Genomic DNA, 13,230 nt, shown 5'->3' with positions numbered 1-13,230 from the left:
ATGTATATTTTGGAAGAAAGAAAAGCATTTTATTTTCCTACATTTAAATATACAATATGATGATGACTCCTGCACAGTACAGGATTATGTGCGTGTACATATTTAAAAAAATCATTTTTGAAAAAGACACGTTGCCTTTTATTTTCCTTTGATAGTACATGTATATTGCATTTCAGTTTTATTTTGAAGGTATTAACCGGAAGTGGCGCGTCTAGTCGTCTATAGCTTCACTTACTGAAAATCCTCTCCAGTAAGTAACTGATAACAAAAATACAGTTTCTTTTGGAAGATGTGGCCGGAAGTGTGTAGTTGACATCTTGGTAAACAGGTAAACAACGGGAGCTGGTTCGGAGTCCCGGTTCTTACGGTTCTTTACGGTTCTTTACGGTTCTTTACGGTTCACGCGCTCAGTGGAGATGCGGGGTCCGACTCAGCGCGTTTCACGCACGGTGACTGAGCACGGCGAGCCAGAGGGCACGTTACGTAAGCGCGCAGCCGCCACAGCAGGCATTTAAACCGTGAGTGTGCGAAGCTGCCACGACTGAAAGTTTTCCTCCAGCGGGAGCGGCAGCACCTCCACCTCCACCCCGCACTCTTCATCTCCTCTCTCATCTCTCGCCTTCCTCTTCGTCACCATGTCCTCCCGCAACAACGGCGCGCGCTTCGACGAGGCCCGGAGGGTGGCGATATTCGGCGGCACGCACGGCAACGAGATGTCCGGCGTGACGCTCGTGAACCTGTGGGTGAAGAACGGCGCCGAGATCCAGAGGAAGAGGGTGGACGCCAAACCCTTCATCACCAACCCGCGGGCCGTGGAGAAGTGCACCCGGTACGTGGACACGGACCTGAACCGAGCCTTCACCCCGGAGAACCTCAGGTAAACACCCGCGGGACACGGGGCCGCTGCTGCTGTTCTTCTTATCATACATGTTGAATGTAAAGTTTCTCATGGAAAAGCTCCATCAGACATTGAACTACTGACGGACGTTGGATTTCACTGATTTGTGTTGGAGGAGAAGAGACACACCAGTGTAACGTGTCTACACATTGTTTGATATCGTGTTGTTGTTGTTGTTACTGCCTGTTGTCATACACGCTTAATGGAAGCTCCATCAAACTGGCTGTCATTAGATTTCACTGATCTGGGGTCTGAGAGGCAGGGGATAAGAGACTGTACATTGTGTGACATTTTGTTGTTGTTGTTACTATTGTTGTTGTCGCTGCCTGTTGTCATACACACTGAAAGGAAACTCTCTAATGGAACAGCTCCATCAAATAGACTGACATTGTATTTGTGTTGGAGGAGAAGAGACACACCAGTTTGACGTTTCTACACGTTGTGTGACATTGTGTTGATGTCGTTGTTCCTGCCTGTTGTCATACATGCTGAATGGAAGCTCCGTCAAACTGACTGTCATTAGATTTCACAGATCTCTCTCAGGAATAACACACATTGTGTTGTTGTTGATGTACATTTGGTTATTATGACCTTTTGGGGTCCATTCAAGGTGGCACGACTTGGATCCATGAAGATCTACAGTGATGGAAATGTAATCACAGCCGTTATATAACATTACTGACACGATTGCTCGCGTGAGAGTGTGAGATGTGTCAGACAAACGAACATCACAGGTTGTGTTGAGAACATATGGTCCCACAATTGACGTGTAACGACAGGCAGCCACACAGATGACAGGCGCTGATGACATCAATTATAGTGGAATGGTGAATGGGACCACTCCCGTCTTCATATCCCACAGCAGAGCAGCGTCCCTGCTCCTGTTATTGTCCCACAGTTAGAGGACAGTGTGCGTGTTTACCATCGGCCATGTCCTCCCAGCCCCCTCCCCTTACCCCGCACCCCCCAGCCAATCGGAGCCGAGCAGAGCGTCCCCCTGCCCGCAGACTCCAGCTGACTGTCAGCCAGCGGGAAAAACGTGAGAGGAACGTGACCGGGCTGCAAATTATTTAAGGCGATTGTTTTTTTGTTTTTTTACTGTCCTGTCCCTCCTCTTTGGTGTGCGCTATAGTGGAAATGAAGTCTTACGCAAAGGCTGGCTCATAAAGACCAGGCAGTGTGCAGGAACCACACACACACACACACACACAGCAGCCTACAATGTGGGTGGATAACAACACCACCAACTGTATAGTCACAATCAATCATTACTTCATAACATTCCCAAGGTTATTATAGTGTGTGTGCGCGCGCGCGTGCGTGCGTGCGTGCGTGTGCATTTACTGTTTACTATAGTCTTATTAACATGTTTTAGTCTAATTGATTCTCATGTTATGGGTATCTATTTTAGTGTGTACTTTTGGACAGTGAGTATCGATGAAAAGTTACTACATATATTTGCTCAAGTACTCGCTAACTACTTTGCTAAATATTTGTATCTTCTTAAAATAAAGTACCAAACTGTACTGTAGTTTAGTTTAGTTAGCACCAACTTGACCAATTACCTCACTTAGTTATTCTAATGTATTAAAACATCAACAACTGGAATGGCACTCAGTAGAGCGCATACCTCCCCCAGGGCCCAACAGTCCCCCAAATGAAATCTCTACAGAGCTAGATTTACATTTGGATCTGCACCGAACTGCACACAGTCATAAATATCAGTCCCCTAAACATGTCGGATTTTTGAAATCAGGATCAATTAAATCAATTAAAAGTTAAATGCCCTCAGAAAATGTCTTGATCTGCACCAAAATGAAGGGTTCTTCCTTCAGCCATAACTCACCCCTCCAAAAACTTTCATGAAAATCGATTGAGTAGTTTTGGTGCTGTTCTGCTAACAGACAAATGCAGACAAAAAGGTAAAAATATGATCGGTTTACTGAATATGATATCCTCTTAGATATCAGAGTACCAAATACTACTGTAGCTGTACTGTAGTACTACATTTACCAATTACATAACTTTAATATGTAAATACAACGGTAACGGTCCAGTTATACTGATAAAATCATGACAGTAGCCAGTCTCCATAATAATAGTAACAAGGGTAATGAGTAATATAAGTATACTTAAAAGTACATTTTGATTGTGCTTTTACAATTTTACTTAACAAAAAAACTTGATTCATAACTTTTACTTGGACTGGAGTATTTTTTATTGTGTGGTGATGGTATCATTTCACTTAATAACAACAACAATGATACTAATAACAGATTATTTATACAGCACTTTTCAAAGAAGACCAGGGAATAAAATAATACAGAAATAAAACATTAACATACAACATGTGTAACAAAAAGTTGTATTCTAGGATTAGTAAAAGGCTTTTTTAAGATGATTGAATACTTTTTGCACCAATGGTGAGTATATACTGAAACAACAGTAACTGTACTAATAATATTATTACAGGAATTCTTGTGATAGATTCAGTATTTCAATGAAGTGACTATAAGCTGAAAGTACCGGTCCATCCTCATCGTGCAAACATTCAGTGTTTGTTTTTTTAATTCTTTTTAAAGATCTTCTTGGCACTCCTCAGTTTATATGAACTGCTTGGCCTTTCTGAAGGCAACATATAAGAAGATTAACAACTTGCAGATTCTTTCTTAAAACAGCCCACGGTGTCACTTCCTTCAGCTCAAATAATCTTGCACACATTTACAGCCCTTGTTTCCTCTCAGTGGAAGTTAGTATTTTGGAGTTCACTCTATCAGCTGTAGCTCACACTGTGCTTGTGTGCTGATGTCCAGACGATACCAGATATTTGCTGAAAACGGGGTCTAAAGGGCAAATGTGAGGGAGGCGAGACAATGTGCACAGCAGAGGTGGCTGTTCTGCAGTAGCTTGGAGAATGTCCTAGACTGGTGGTTATGTTCAAATGCTTTGAAAAGAGCTCGGAGAAAAAAAGGGGCAGCTCTCATTCTCTTTTCAAATTGACTGTCTGGTAAAACAGGTTTACTGTGGGGGACAAAACAAAGTCCTCAAAGATCCCTCAGTGCACACATGGCCTGGAGAAGTGGATTAAATTTCTTCTGAACACTCACAAAGGGAGGCCACTGTTCTGCTGAATCCGGCCTTTGTGTTCCTGCAAAGAGTCGATGGTGATTCTCTACAATAACAAGTTAAACCATATACTTTCACCACAGTGGCTGTGTTAACTTGTAGGTTGTTGATTACAGAGGTTTTTCCGCTATGGTTAACGGAGGTGAAAGTGTTACTGGGCACGTAGGATGAATGGACTTCTTTGTGTTGAATCATTAACATGCTTCACAGCTTTCATCATCATTGTTCCTTCAGCCGGATTGTCTGATAAGAGGTGAATGTGCTCACGCCTGACTGCTTTCTAATGAGTGTGTGTGTGTGTGTGTGTGTGTGTGTGTGTGTGTGTGTGTGTGTGTGTGTGTGTGTGTGTGTGTGTGTGTGTGTGTGTGTGTGTGTGTGTGTGTGTGTGTGTGTGTGTGTGTGTGTGTGTGTGTGTGTGTGTGTGACATGCAGTGCCCCCGGAGGAGGTGACTTGCCCTACGAGGTGCAGAGAGCCCAGGAGATCAACAGGATATTCGGACCCAAAGGAAGCCCGGAGGCCTACGATGTCATCTTTGACCTCCACAACACAACATCCAACATGGGCTGCACCCTGATCCTGGAAAGCTCCAAAGACCACTTCAATCTGCAGATGATGAACTACATCAAGGTGACAGCACTGAGGAGCACGCTGGGATTTAGTTTTTTAACATTGCACCTGTGTGCTGCAGGTATTAAGGGCGGAACACCTGGAATATTAGCTGTCCTGAAAACAAACCTGACGTAAACAGATACTGTCTGTCAAGAGACTTAAGTCTTTTCAATATCTTCTGTGTGAGAAAGTGAGAGAAAGTTTCCTCTTACTTGTTTCTGAGTCATTACTTCAAGAAGCTCAAGCCCCTGGAGAGCTTCAGTCAAGCTGTGTAAATAGTAGAATGATCTGTTTAGTGTTGAACAAGCTCATCTGAAGGATCAGTCATCCAATTGCTGCAGAGGGATGCCTGTATCTCTGGTTATTTCCACTTTAACCACTAATCTCCCTTATTAACTTTATTTACTTTTGTTTTACAAACGCAGAAGTGTTCAGGGCCTCCTTACAGATGGTACATATACTTATTTCTCTATGTATATAAGACTTATTCCAATGACAACCAGAAGGGCACTCAGAGACATCATTTCCTTAAACTTTCTTTCTTTTTCATCAAGATCCATGAATTATTTCTTGGAAAACTTGAAAAATTATGAAAAGGGCAATGTTAAAGGGATAGTTCACCGAAAAATGAAAATGCACTCGTTATCTACTCACCACTATGCCGATGGAGGGGTGGGTGAAGTGTTTGAGTCCACAAAACACATTTGGAGTCTCAGGGGTAAACAGTGTTGCAGCCAAATCCAATACAATTGAAGTAAACGGGACCCCTTCTTCAGACCTATAAAAACAACAGAAAAAAAAACATAACATGCCTCCATACTGCTCGTGGGGTTTCATCCAAATGTCCGCAAGCACCGACATTCATATTTGACTCGAATCGGCTTCATTTACACCATGTTTTAAGCCTAAATGTCCTCTGATAGCCTGACCGCACACACTCTCGCCCATGGGAACTCCCGGGCTGCACGTTCGCATCGCTTCGTCTCGCTAGCATCGCCACGTCCGGTAGTGGACTTTGTTGGTGTAAATGACCTTGTTTCGAGGGGAATTGGAATGTCGGGGCTTGTGGACACTTGGATGACACAACACGAGCAGTATGGAGGCATGTTGTGATTCTTTCTGTTGTTTTATTACGTCTGAAGTAGAGGTCACCGAGGCTGCAACACTGTTTACCCCTGAGACTCCTGAAGTGTTTTGTGGACTCATACACTAAACCCATCCCTCCATCGGCATAGTGGTGAATAGATAATGAGTGAATTTTCATTTTTCGGTGAACTATCCCTTTAAAGAAAGTGATAACCCATACCACATCATTCCACTAAGTTTCGCGGTAATACGCCCAATTGTTTTTGTGTTGTCTTGCTTAGAAATAAACAAATGGACAGAGGTGAAAACATAGGCAACAAAAGGCAAACAGAGCAACACCAGGAAGCAAAAGAGGAGCCGAACGCTGCACACTCTGTTTCTGTGAGCACCGGAGCACAGAAACACAAACTGCTTCTCAGATACAACATGATAGAAGACTGACTTCATTACACTCACAGGCTCAGTGTGTCATTACCAAAGTCAGTTGTTGAATGACTTATTACTTGGCCGTGTGCCCATATAACGAACTGAACTTTGAGTTCTCTCACTCACTGACTATTAGGTGTCGATAATCAGTCCTCTGTTCAGAAACTCAGACGTCAATGATTTAAAGGCTTGTGTCATGACGAGGCATGTCCTTGTCTTAAGGCAAAATTCTGTGAAAAATATCCTTAACATCTGCTCTTAACTGAACCACGTACAGGTTACAGTCTTTATGACAAAGAGTCACCTGCTAAATGACAGAGACCTGAATCAGAGTCTGTCAGTGTTTGTTGCTGAACAGCTTTTTGTGCATCAAGGTGTATTTTCTGGTTTTCCACTGGCAGCTCCGAGAGTCCACCACTTGATTCATACACACGCCAACCGTGTTTGTTTATCATCTGTATCATATTGGTTCACAAAGTGAGCTGTTGCAGATTTAATTTTCCATTCTGTCGAGCAGAACGTTAGAGCAGTCACTCACAGGTTGGTCTGCTCAGGACAGCTGGCTGGTGTGCAGCATGTGACTGTCTTGAAGCTTCTTCTACTTTTTTAACCTTTTATCTGCAGCTGAGATCTTGTGTTTTTGTTTGTTTTGATTTTCCAGAAAGCCATCGCTCCAGCGAGTTGTCTTGTTCTGCTGAATGAACATCCTCTTCTAAAGTATTCCACTTCACGCTCTGTGGCCAAGCACCCTGTTGGTGAGTCTCTCAAGTCATGCCAAACCTCTGTGGCGACGATGTAGTGAGGGTGAAAGAGGGCAAGGAAGGGGGCACAGCTGGGACACAGTAAAGAGTAAAACAAAATGTCTTTCTTTATAGTGGTTTTGCTTCTTGTCTTTGCATCTTTATGTACTTGTTTGACTGGATTTCCAAGAAGTATTAACATATTGACAGAGGCTCTGGTCCAGGAGCCCCAGGCCTGTACTTTATACATGATAATAATATAATTAGTAATAATAATAAGCCAACCTTATATCACCTTCTCAATTTTCAAGTTTGGGGAGGAGAAGCCTTTCCTGTCTTCAGATATCTTATCATTTCTTACTTGTCCTGTATGGTACGTCAGCGGTAAACAATGCTTGGAGTGACACCAGGCTACACTGGCACTGGTTGTCCACACGCTGGCTTTGGCCCGGGTGTTGTTTACCTCCTCATATTTACCGACATGATGTTTTTTAAGTGGTGGAACAGGTTACCTGTGTTTCCAACTTTTGCCATCACGGCACATTTACAAAATGTGTGAGTGAAAGGGTAACACAAACTCAGTGCAGCTTATATTAACTGCATTAGGCTTGAGTCGGGTTCTGGGGAAAAAACTGAAAAGACGACTGTTCAGGTCAGGCTCCGTTAGTTTTCTCTCAGGCTTTGATGGGTTCAGACAGAAAAATGCGACCCGGGCCGCTTTCTATTGCAAAGTACTTTAGTTTGCTCCGTTTGGGATGATTCTTAAGTGGCTACTTTTGACGTAACTTCACCAGGCTTTAATATATCAGTTGGGCTTCTCCATTTTTTCTATACATCTTGCATGAAAGCAGCAGCTGAAATAATGATTATGTTTTACTTTTTAATTTGTATTGTTTTGTATTCAGAGCTCAACTGAGCATTTGAATAAAATAAACAACTATATTTTCTATAATTAGGCTGTTGATTTACCACGGTGATGACGGTATTTCACAATAGTACCAATCAGATTCAGGGGCCTGTGCCTCCCCTGATCCCCCCCATTCGCATCACCTGTGGACAATGAACAACATATTTTAAATGTTCCTTAAAAGCATCCTTGCACTTGTTAGATTATAATTCCACATGTATAAATATTGTGTTCCCTGATTGTTCAATTTCAGGTCTGGAGGTGGGTCCTCAGCCTCAAGGTGTATTGAGGAGTAACATCTTTGAAGCTATGAGGGTGATACTGAAACATGCCCTGGACTTCATCGAACTGTTTAATGAAGGTAGGATAGACACACCACAGCAGCTTTAACAACATCTGAACGTTCAGTACATGGCATTCAACTGATTTTTAAGGATTAATGCCAAAGCAGATAAAACTGAAGCACAGTAAATAGGAAACAGTTTCTCTAGAACTTTGACTGGAAGATTACAAATCTTATGTTTCATAATGTTGTTATGTAGTGCAAAATGAGCTGTTTACACTCAGTGAGCCTGCACGTCAAGAAACATTCTGTGACAAAATGTCCATGGTCGCTGGCCTGATTCATCAGATGCACGTACGTTCAGGTGCCTGTGGCTCATCATCACGCCACCGCTCTGCCTCAACTTTTCCCTGAGGCCGGGAACAGCGTTTGCAATGTTTAGGTCCAAGGCAGCGTTTCCTTCCTCTTTTTACGTAAACAGGCATATGTGTGCCAAGTGTGAGCTGCGGCCTGTTGGTTTCCCCTCACCGGCCTGTCGCTGAATGGCCTGCTTGTTGGGAGTTGGTCAGTTTCCATGTCGTTAGAGTCTGGCGGCCAATACTGTTGTAATCTTCTGTCGTTGGGCCACACTGGTGCTGATTAATGCTTTGGCATGGCAATGAATCGGGTGTTCCTGGGTTCTAAAGCTGAGCGGCGTGAAGAAACAACTCATTTAGCAGACGGAGAACAACTTATTGAGAAGAATCATATGGATGAGTGGGGAAACTGTGGTGACTATTGGAGCATTAGTGCTTTTTATTCTATGCTGCCACTTGCATATCAATACAACTCAATGAACACACCAAGCTAATTTGAGCATCTATTTAATAAATGCCCGAGCTCTGCCAAACGCCTACTGTTAACTTCCTGTTAAAGTTCTGGCGTTTGAATAAGGTCACTTTGAAAGCGTCACACTTCTTGTTCCACGAACATTACCAGAGTATGAATATTTAGTTTAAACAAATGATAATAGATGTATCAGTTTATAATCTACTAGCTGATTAACTTAGACACAAATATGCACAAATAAGTATGAGTCAGAAGAGGCAGACACTTCACAGCAGCATCCTTATGAATAATTTTAATATCCTCAATATTTGTTCAACATACTATAAAATGTATTTATATTTTCATAAAATTGTTATATTATATAGATTTTTCATTATTTACATAAAAAAAATCACAATTAGTCTTTCTTTATATTTCATACTATTATTTTACTCTGTGCCATTTATTATGTTTATAATTTTTATGACATAATGATGACACATAAAATCTATAAACAATTTTAGTTTTAGATTTTTTTAAAACCCAATTGTGTATTTTAACGAAAACAATTTTTTATCAACATGTAACTAAAATTACTCAGTTTTGTGCCATTTTCAGTATCTGGTACTGAACTGTACATACACATTTTATAATATGTATTGTGGATCCATTTTAACATTTTACTGTTTTCAAGACACATCCTTTAATATAACATGCACTTTACTGTCTTTGTACTCTCAGTTTCTTCTTGCATCTGTTCTTGTTGTGTACATCACAGCACTGGAGGGAATACAATGTTTTCTATACTAAGTGCTGTATATGGAGAGAATCACAGCAACTTCTACCTTGAATATTGGGCCTTGAAATGATCTCTTCAACGTGCACATTTGCATAATTACAATTAGTTGCTGAATGCACCTTCCGTCTCTTTGCTTCTGTGGAGGAGCAGGCGAATCAGTATACAGCAGCTGACATTTATGACACTACAAAGAAATCTCAATTTCCCCTCGAATTTTAATTCTATTACAGTCTGACATGAAATGGAGTCTCATGAATAAAAGTGTTGAGTTACTCGTCCTTTGTTCAGTGTTATTTTATTAAAACTAATTCCATGGCATTGTCTTTCATATCTATTATTTTATGCTCAATAGAATATTCAGTCTTCTAACTCCGATGAACTCAGTGTGTCTTCTGCCACATAATCCCAACAAACACTATCCAATCTCTCAAATACAATGTCATGTCATATATTCATCATGATCCTTATGTACACGATTTTCTAGGATACGTACAATATTGGAAATGTGTATTTTTTTTAGGAATGGAGTTCCCTCCCTGCACGGTGGAAGTTTTCCGGGTCTTAGAGAGGATCGACTACCCCAGAGATGCCAACAGGAACATCATTGCCATGGTGCACCCCAATCTGCAGGTAAAAACTAGAAAAATCTGATTCATACCAGCCTTGTCTGTCTCAGCCATATATCTGACCTGCTGAACCTGTTTATATGAGTCACATCTTAGCTGATGTCACAATATATATATGTATTTTTGTTTGTTTGAGCAACATACTCAAGTTAAAGGTTCAGTGTGTAGAATCTAGTGACATCTAGTGGTGAAGTTGCATATTGCAGCTGAATACCCCTCATCTCACCCTCCCCTTCCAAACATGAAAGAGAACCTGTGGTAGCCTTTAGTTGTCATAAAAACTGAAAAGGTGTTTTGTTTGGGCTGCTGTACAAAACATGGCGGCCTCTGTAGAGAGGACCCGCCCCAGATGTAAATATAAAGTATTTAAATATAAAGGGCCCATTCTAGGGTAAAGAAAAAAATTCATACAATTTAGATGAAACACACTAGTTAAAACATCACTAGGATTATTTCATGGCATGGGATGAATAAAGTTCATCTCATTTTATCTTGACTTGTATGTGTTTAGTGTTTTTATGTGTGGAAGCATTTTGTAAAAAAAACAATTTAAGTCCTATATATAGTATTCTTGCTTGCTGTTGTTTCAGGACGGTGACTGGGAGCCGCTGAACCCCGGTGACCCGATGTTCCAAACGTTTGACGGGAAGACCATCCACTACCAGGGCTCCGGCACCGTCTATCCCACTTTTATTAACGAAGCGGCCTATTATGAAAAACAACAGGCCTTTGTGACCACCAGACGAGAAACCTTGGTAGCAAGTGCCACCAGAAAAGCATGAAAACTGCTTTGTGCGGCTGACAGTGCTCGTGAACACATATGGTAGCCATGGCAACAAACTGTGTGTAGATTTTGCACTTTGTTCTGTTAGCAACTGACAGACTTTTCCTCACTTAATGACTAGATGCCAACGTTTACGCACTGATTTCATTTCTTTATGCATTTACTATCAGAAAAAACAATTAACTATGCAAAGAGAACCTGTGGAGGCTTTGCAAAGAGTCACTGTGAACGTCTTTGATCTGAAGACTGGTGTATTGTTGTGGTTAGTATTTATGATACGGTTCTTATTTAAAAATATATTTACATTACATCAGCTAAGTTTTTTTATGATATTAAAGACCAGGTCTAATCACTGATGGATTATGAATCTTTACACAACACTTTAAGTTTCCTACTACTGCTCAGGAAGGCCAACAAGGATCATAACCTGCAACCTTTGACCCAAAACTGTCGTTGTTTGTCTTCTTCTGAAAATATATTTGTAACATCTGTCGGAGGGTGTTTGTGGCCTTTGATACTACCTACCTGTAACTCTAGTGGTTGCATCTGTGGTGCTGTCCTATCACTGCCTTAATGGAGATTTCTGAGAAAATTGCACAACAAATTAAGAGTGGAATTTGTAGATTATACGTGTTGGATAACAAAAATATACTTTTGATAAGAAACGGTATATGTCCTGTTCCTCTATACAAAGTGGGATGCAGTTTTAAAAGTGTTTTATAGTAATATATTTGTGTGTAATTTGATATACTTGTACTGTATATTTGTTTTAAGTGATGTATAGACTCGTTGAATCGTGGTATGCATATGTACTTTCTACTGTCTTCACGTCTTTGTTGTCTCAAAGTGTGTCGCTGTTGTCTTTACAGTAATTCATTTTCATCAGCAATATTTTTGGTAGCACAATTTATATGATTAGTCCACCTCACTGTCCTTGAAATCCTGTGGAAATGATCCGATCAATAAATATAGTACTGTGCTATACTTTGTGTGTTTGTGGATGGAGACTTCATACTGTGATCGTTTTTGTCGTGTAGGGGAGCACCAGCCGCCACAAGAGGGCACCACACAACCTATGATCAACATTTTCCAGTCATGACTCACTTCTGCACAATGACCTGGAGGAGAAGGTCACTAACTGTTGGAGGATTGTGCTCATTGATGCCCTCATTATGCTGTCACTTATAGAATTTACTAGTTCAAAAGCATTAGTCCTTCTATCTGAGCCAATTTAAAATCCTGACTATTTCTTATGCATGTACATTCATTTTTGTTCATACATTGGGGAGAATGTCTGTATAGAAACTCATTATGGAGTCGTTAGGTAGACTATTAAGAAGACATTTGGTTTCCTGACTTCAATGCAGTGTATGTCTGTACAGGGGGCGGCTGTGGCTCTGCAGGCAGGAAAAGTCGGTAGTTCGATCCCCACCACCTCTAGTCTACATTCCAAAATATCCTTGGGCAAAATACTGAACTCCAAATCGCTCTGCCAACAGTGTATGAATGGTGTGTAGTAGAAAAACCAATGCATATATGTATATGTGTGTGAATGGCTGACAGCGACTTGTACTGTGAAGTACATTGAGTGGTTGATAAGATTGGAAAAGCACTGGATGAGTACATTCCATTCACCACAACCATGTAAATACATATTACATTGACCATCCCAACCAAACCTTATTCAAATTTGTTTTATTTTTAGCATAGCTCTGTTTCTTCTTTGGTACAAAATGCACTGTAGACACAATGCACATTGTGTTGTGTTACTGATGTCCTGACAGTGTATTCAGTATGTCGCAGTGCCGTGTTTATAGAAGACACACAGAAGTGTTTACATGACGAGTCCTGTTTCAGGGCATGATTGCTGCAGAGACTTTGGTCATGTCTGGTTGCTTTTCATTTGCACCAACTAAATTAAATACATGTGTGATTAAATAGAAGTGAAGGAGGGTGAGAGTTGTGGTGTATACGATATCACATAGCAGACACATTCAGCAGAAGAATGCATGTCCTGGTGCTTTCCTTTACCTTAATATAGACATATTTGATCTGTGATTTTTCAAAGCACTTTGGCAGTGAGATATAAAAAAAAACTGTGCAACATTTCCCTGCTCACACAATTATCTTTAAACCAA

The 13,230-nt window shown here is 41.0% G+C and overlaps 1 protein-coding gene across 1 annotated transcript; it reads left to right on the top strand.

Annotated features, from left to right (window-relative positions):
* The first annotated feature begins 211 nt into the window (after positions 1–211).
* aspa (aspartoacylase) lies at positions 212–12,076 on the top strand. Its single transcript, XM_035178562.2, has 6 exons — positions 212–877; positions 4,457–4,652; positions 6,808–6,901; positions 8,047–8,154; positions 10,203–10,312; positions 10,899–12,076. The coding sequence occupies exons 1-6, from the start codon at positions 636–638 to the stop codon at positions 11,088–11,090; spliced, it is 942 nt and encodes a 313-aa protein (XP_035034453.1). The 5' UTR covers positions 212–635; the 3' UTR covers positions 11,091–12,076.
* The last annotated feature ends 1,154 nt before the right edge of the window (positions 12,077–13,230 follow it).

Source organism: Hippoglossus stenolepis, chromosome 15 (assembly GCF_022539355.2).
Source record: "Hippoglossus stenolepis isolate QCI-W04-F060 chromosome 15, HSTE1.2, whole genome shotgun sequence".
NCBI classification, from domain to species: domain Eukaryota; kingdom Metazoa; phylum Chordata; class Actinopteri; order Pleuronectiformes; family Pleuronectidae; genus Hippoglossus; species Hippoglossus stenolepis.
The sequence above is the reverse complement of the archived record's forward strand: the minus strand, read 5'-3'. Positions and strand labels throughout refer to the sequence as shown.

Excerpts from the sequence above, each read along its gene's own strand:
- aspa (XM_035178562.2), top strand. The coding sequence starts at position 636 with ATGTCCTCCCGCAACAACGGCGCGCGCTTCGACGAGGCCCGGAGGGTG. Across the intron at positions 8,155-10,202 it reads CATCGAACTGTTTAATGAAG|GAATGGAGTTCCCTCCCTGC; the intron begins GTAGGATAGACA and ends TATTTTTTTTAG. Across the intron at positions 10,313-10,898 it reads TGGTGCACCCCAATCTGCAG|GACGGTGACTGGGAGCCGCT; the intron begins GTAAAAACTAGA and ends CTGTTGTTTCAG.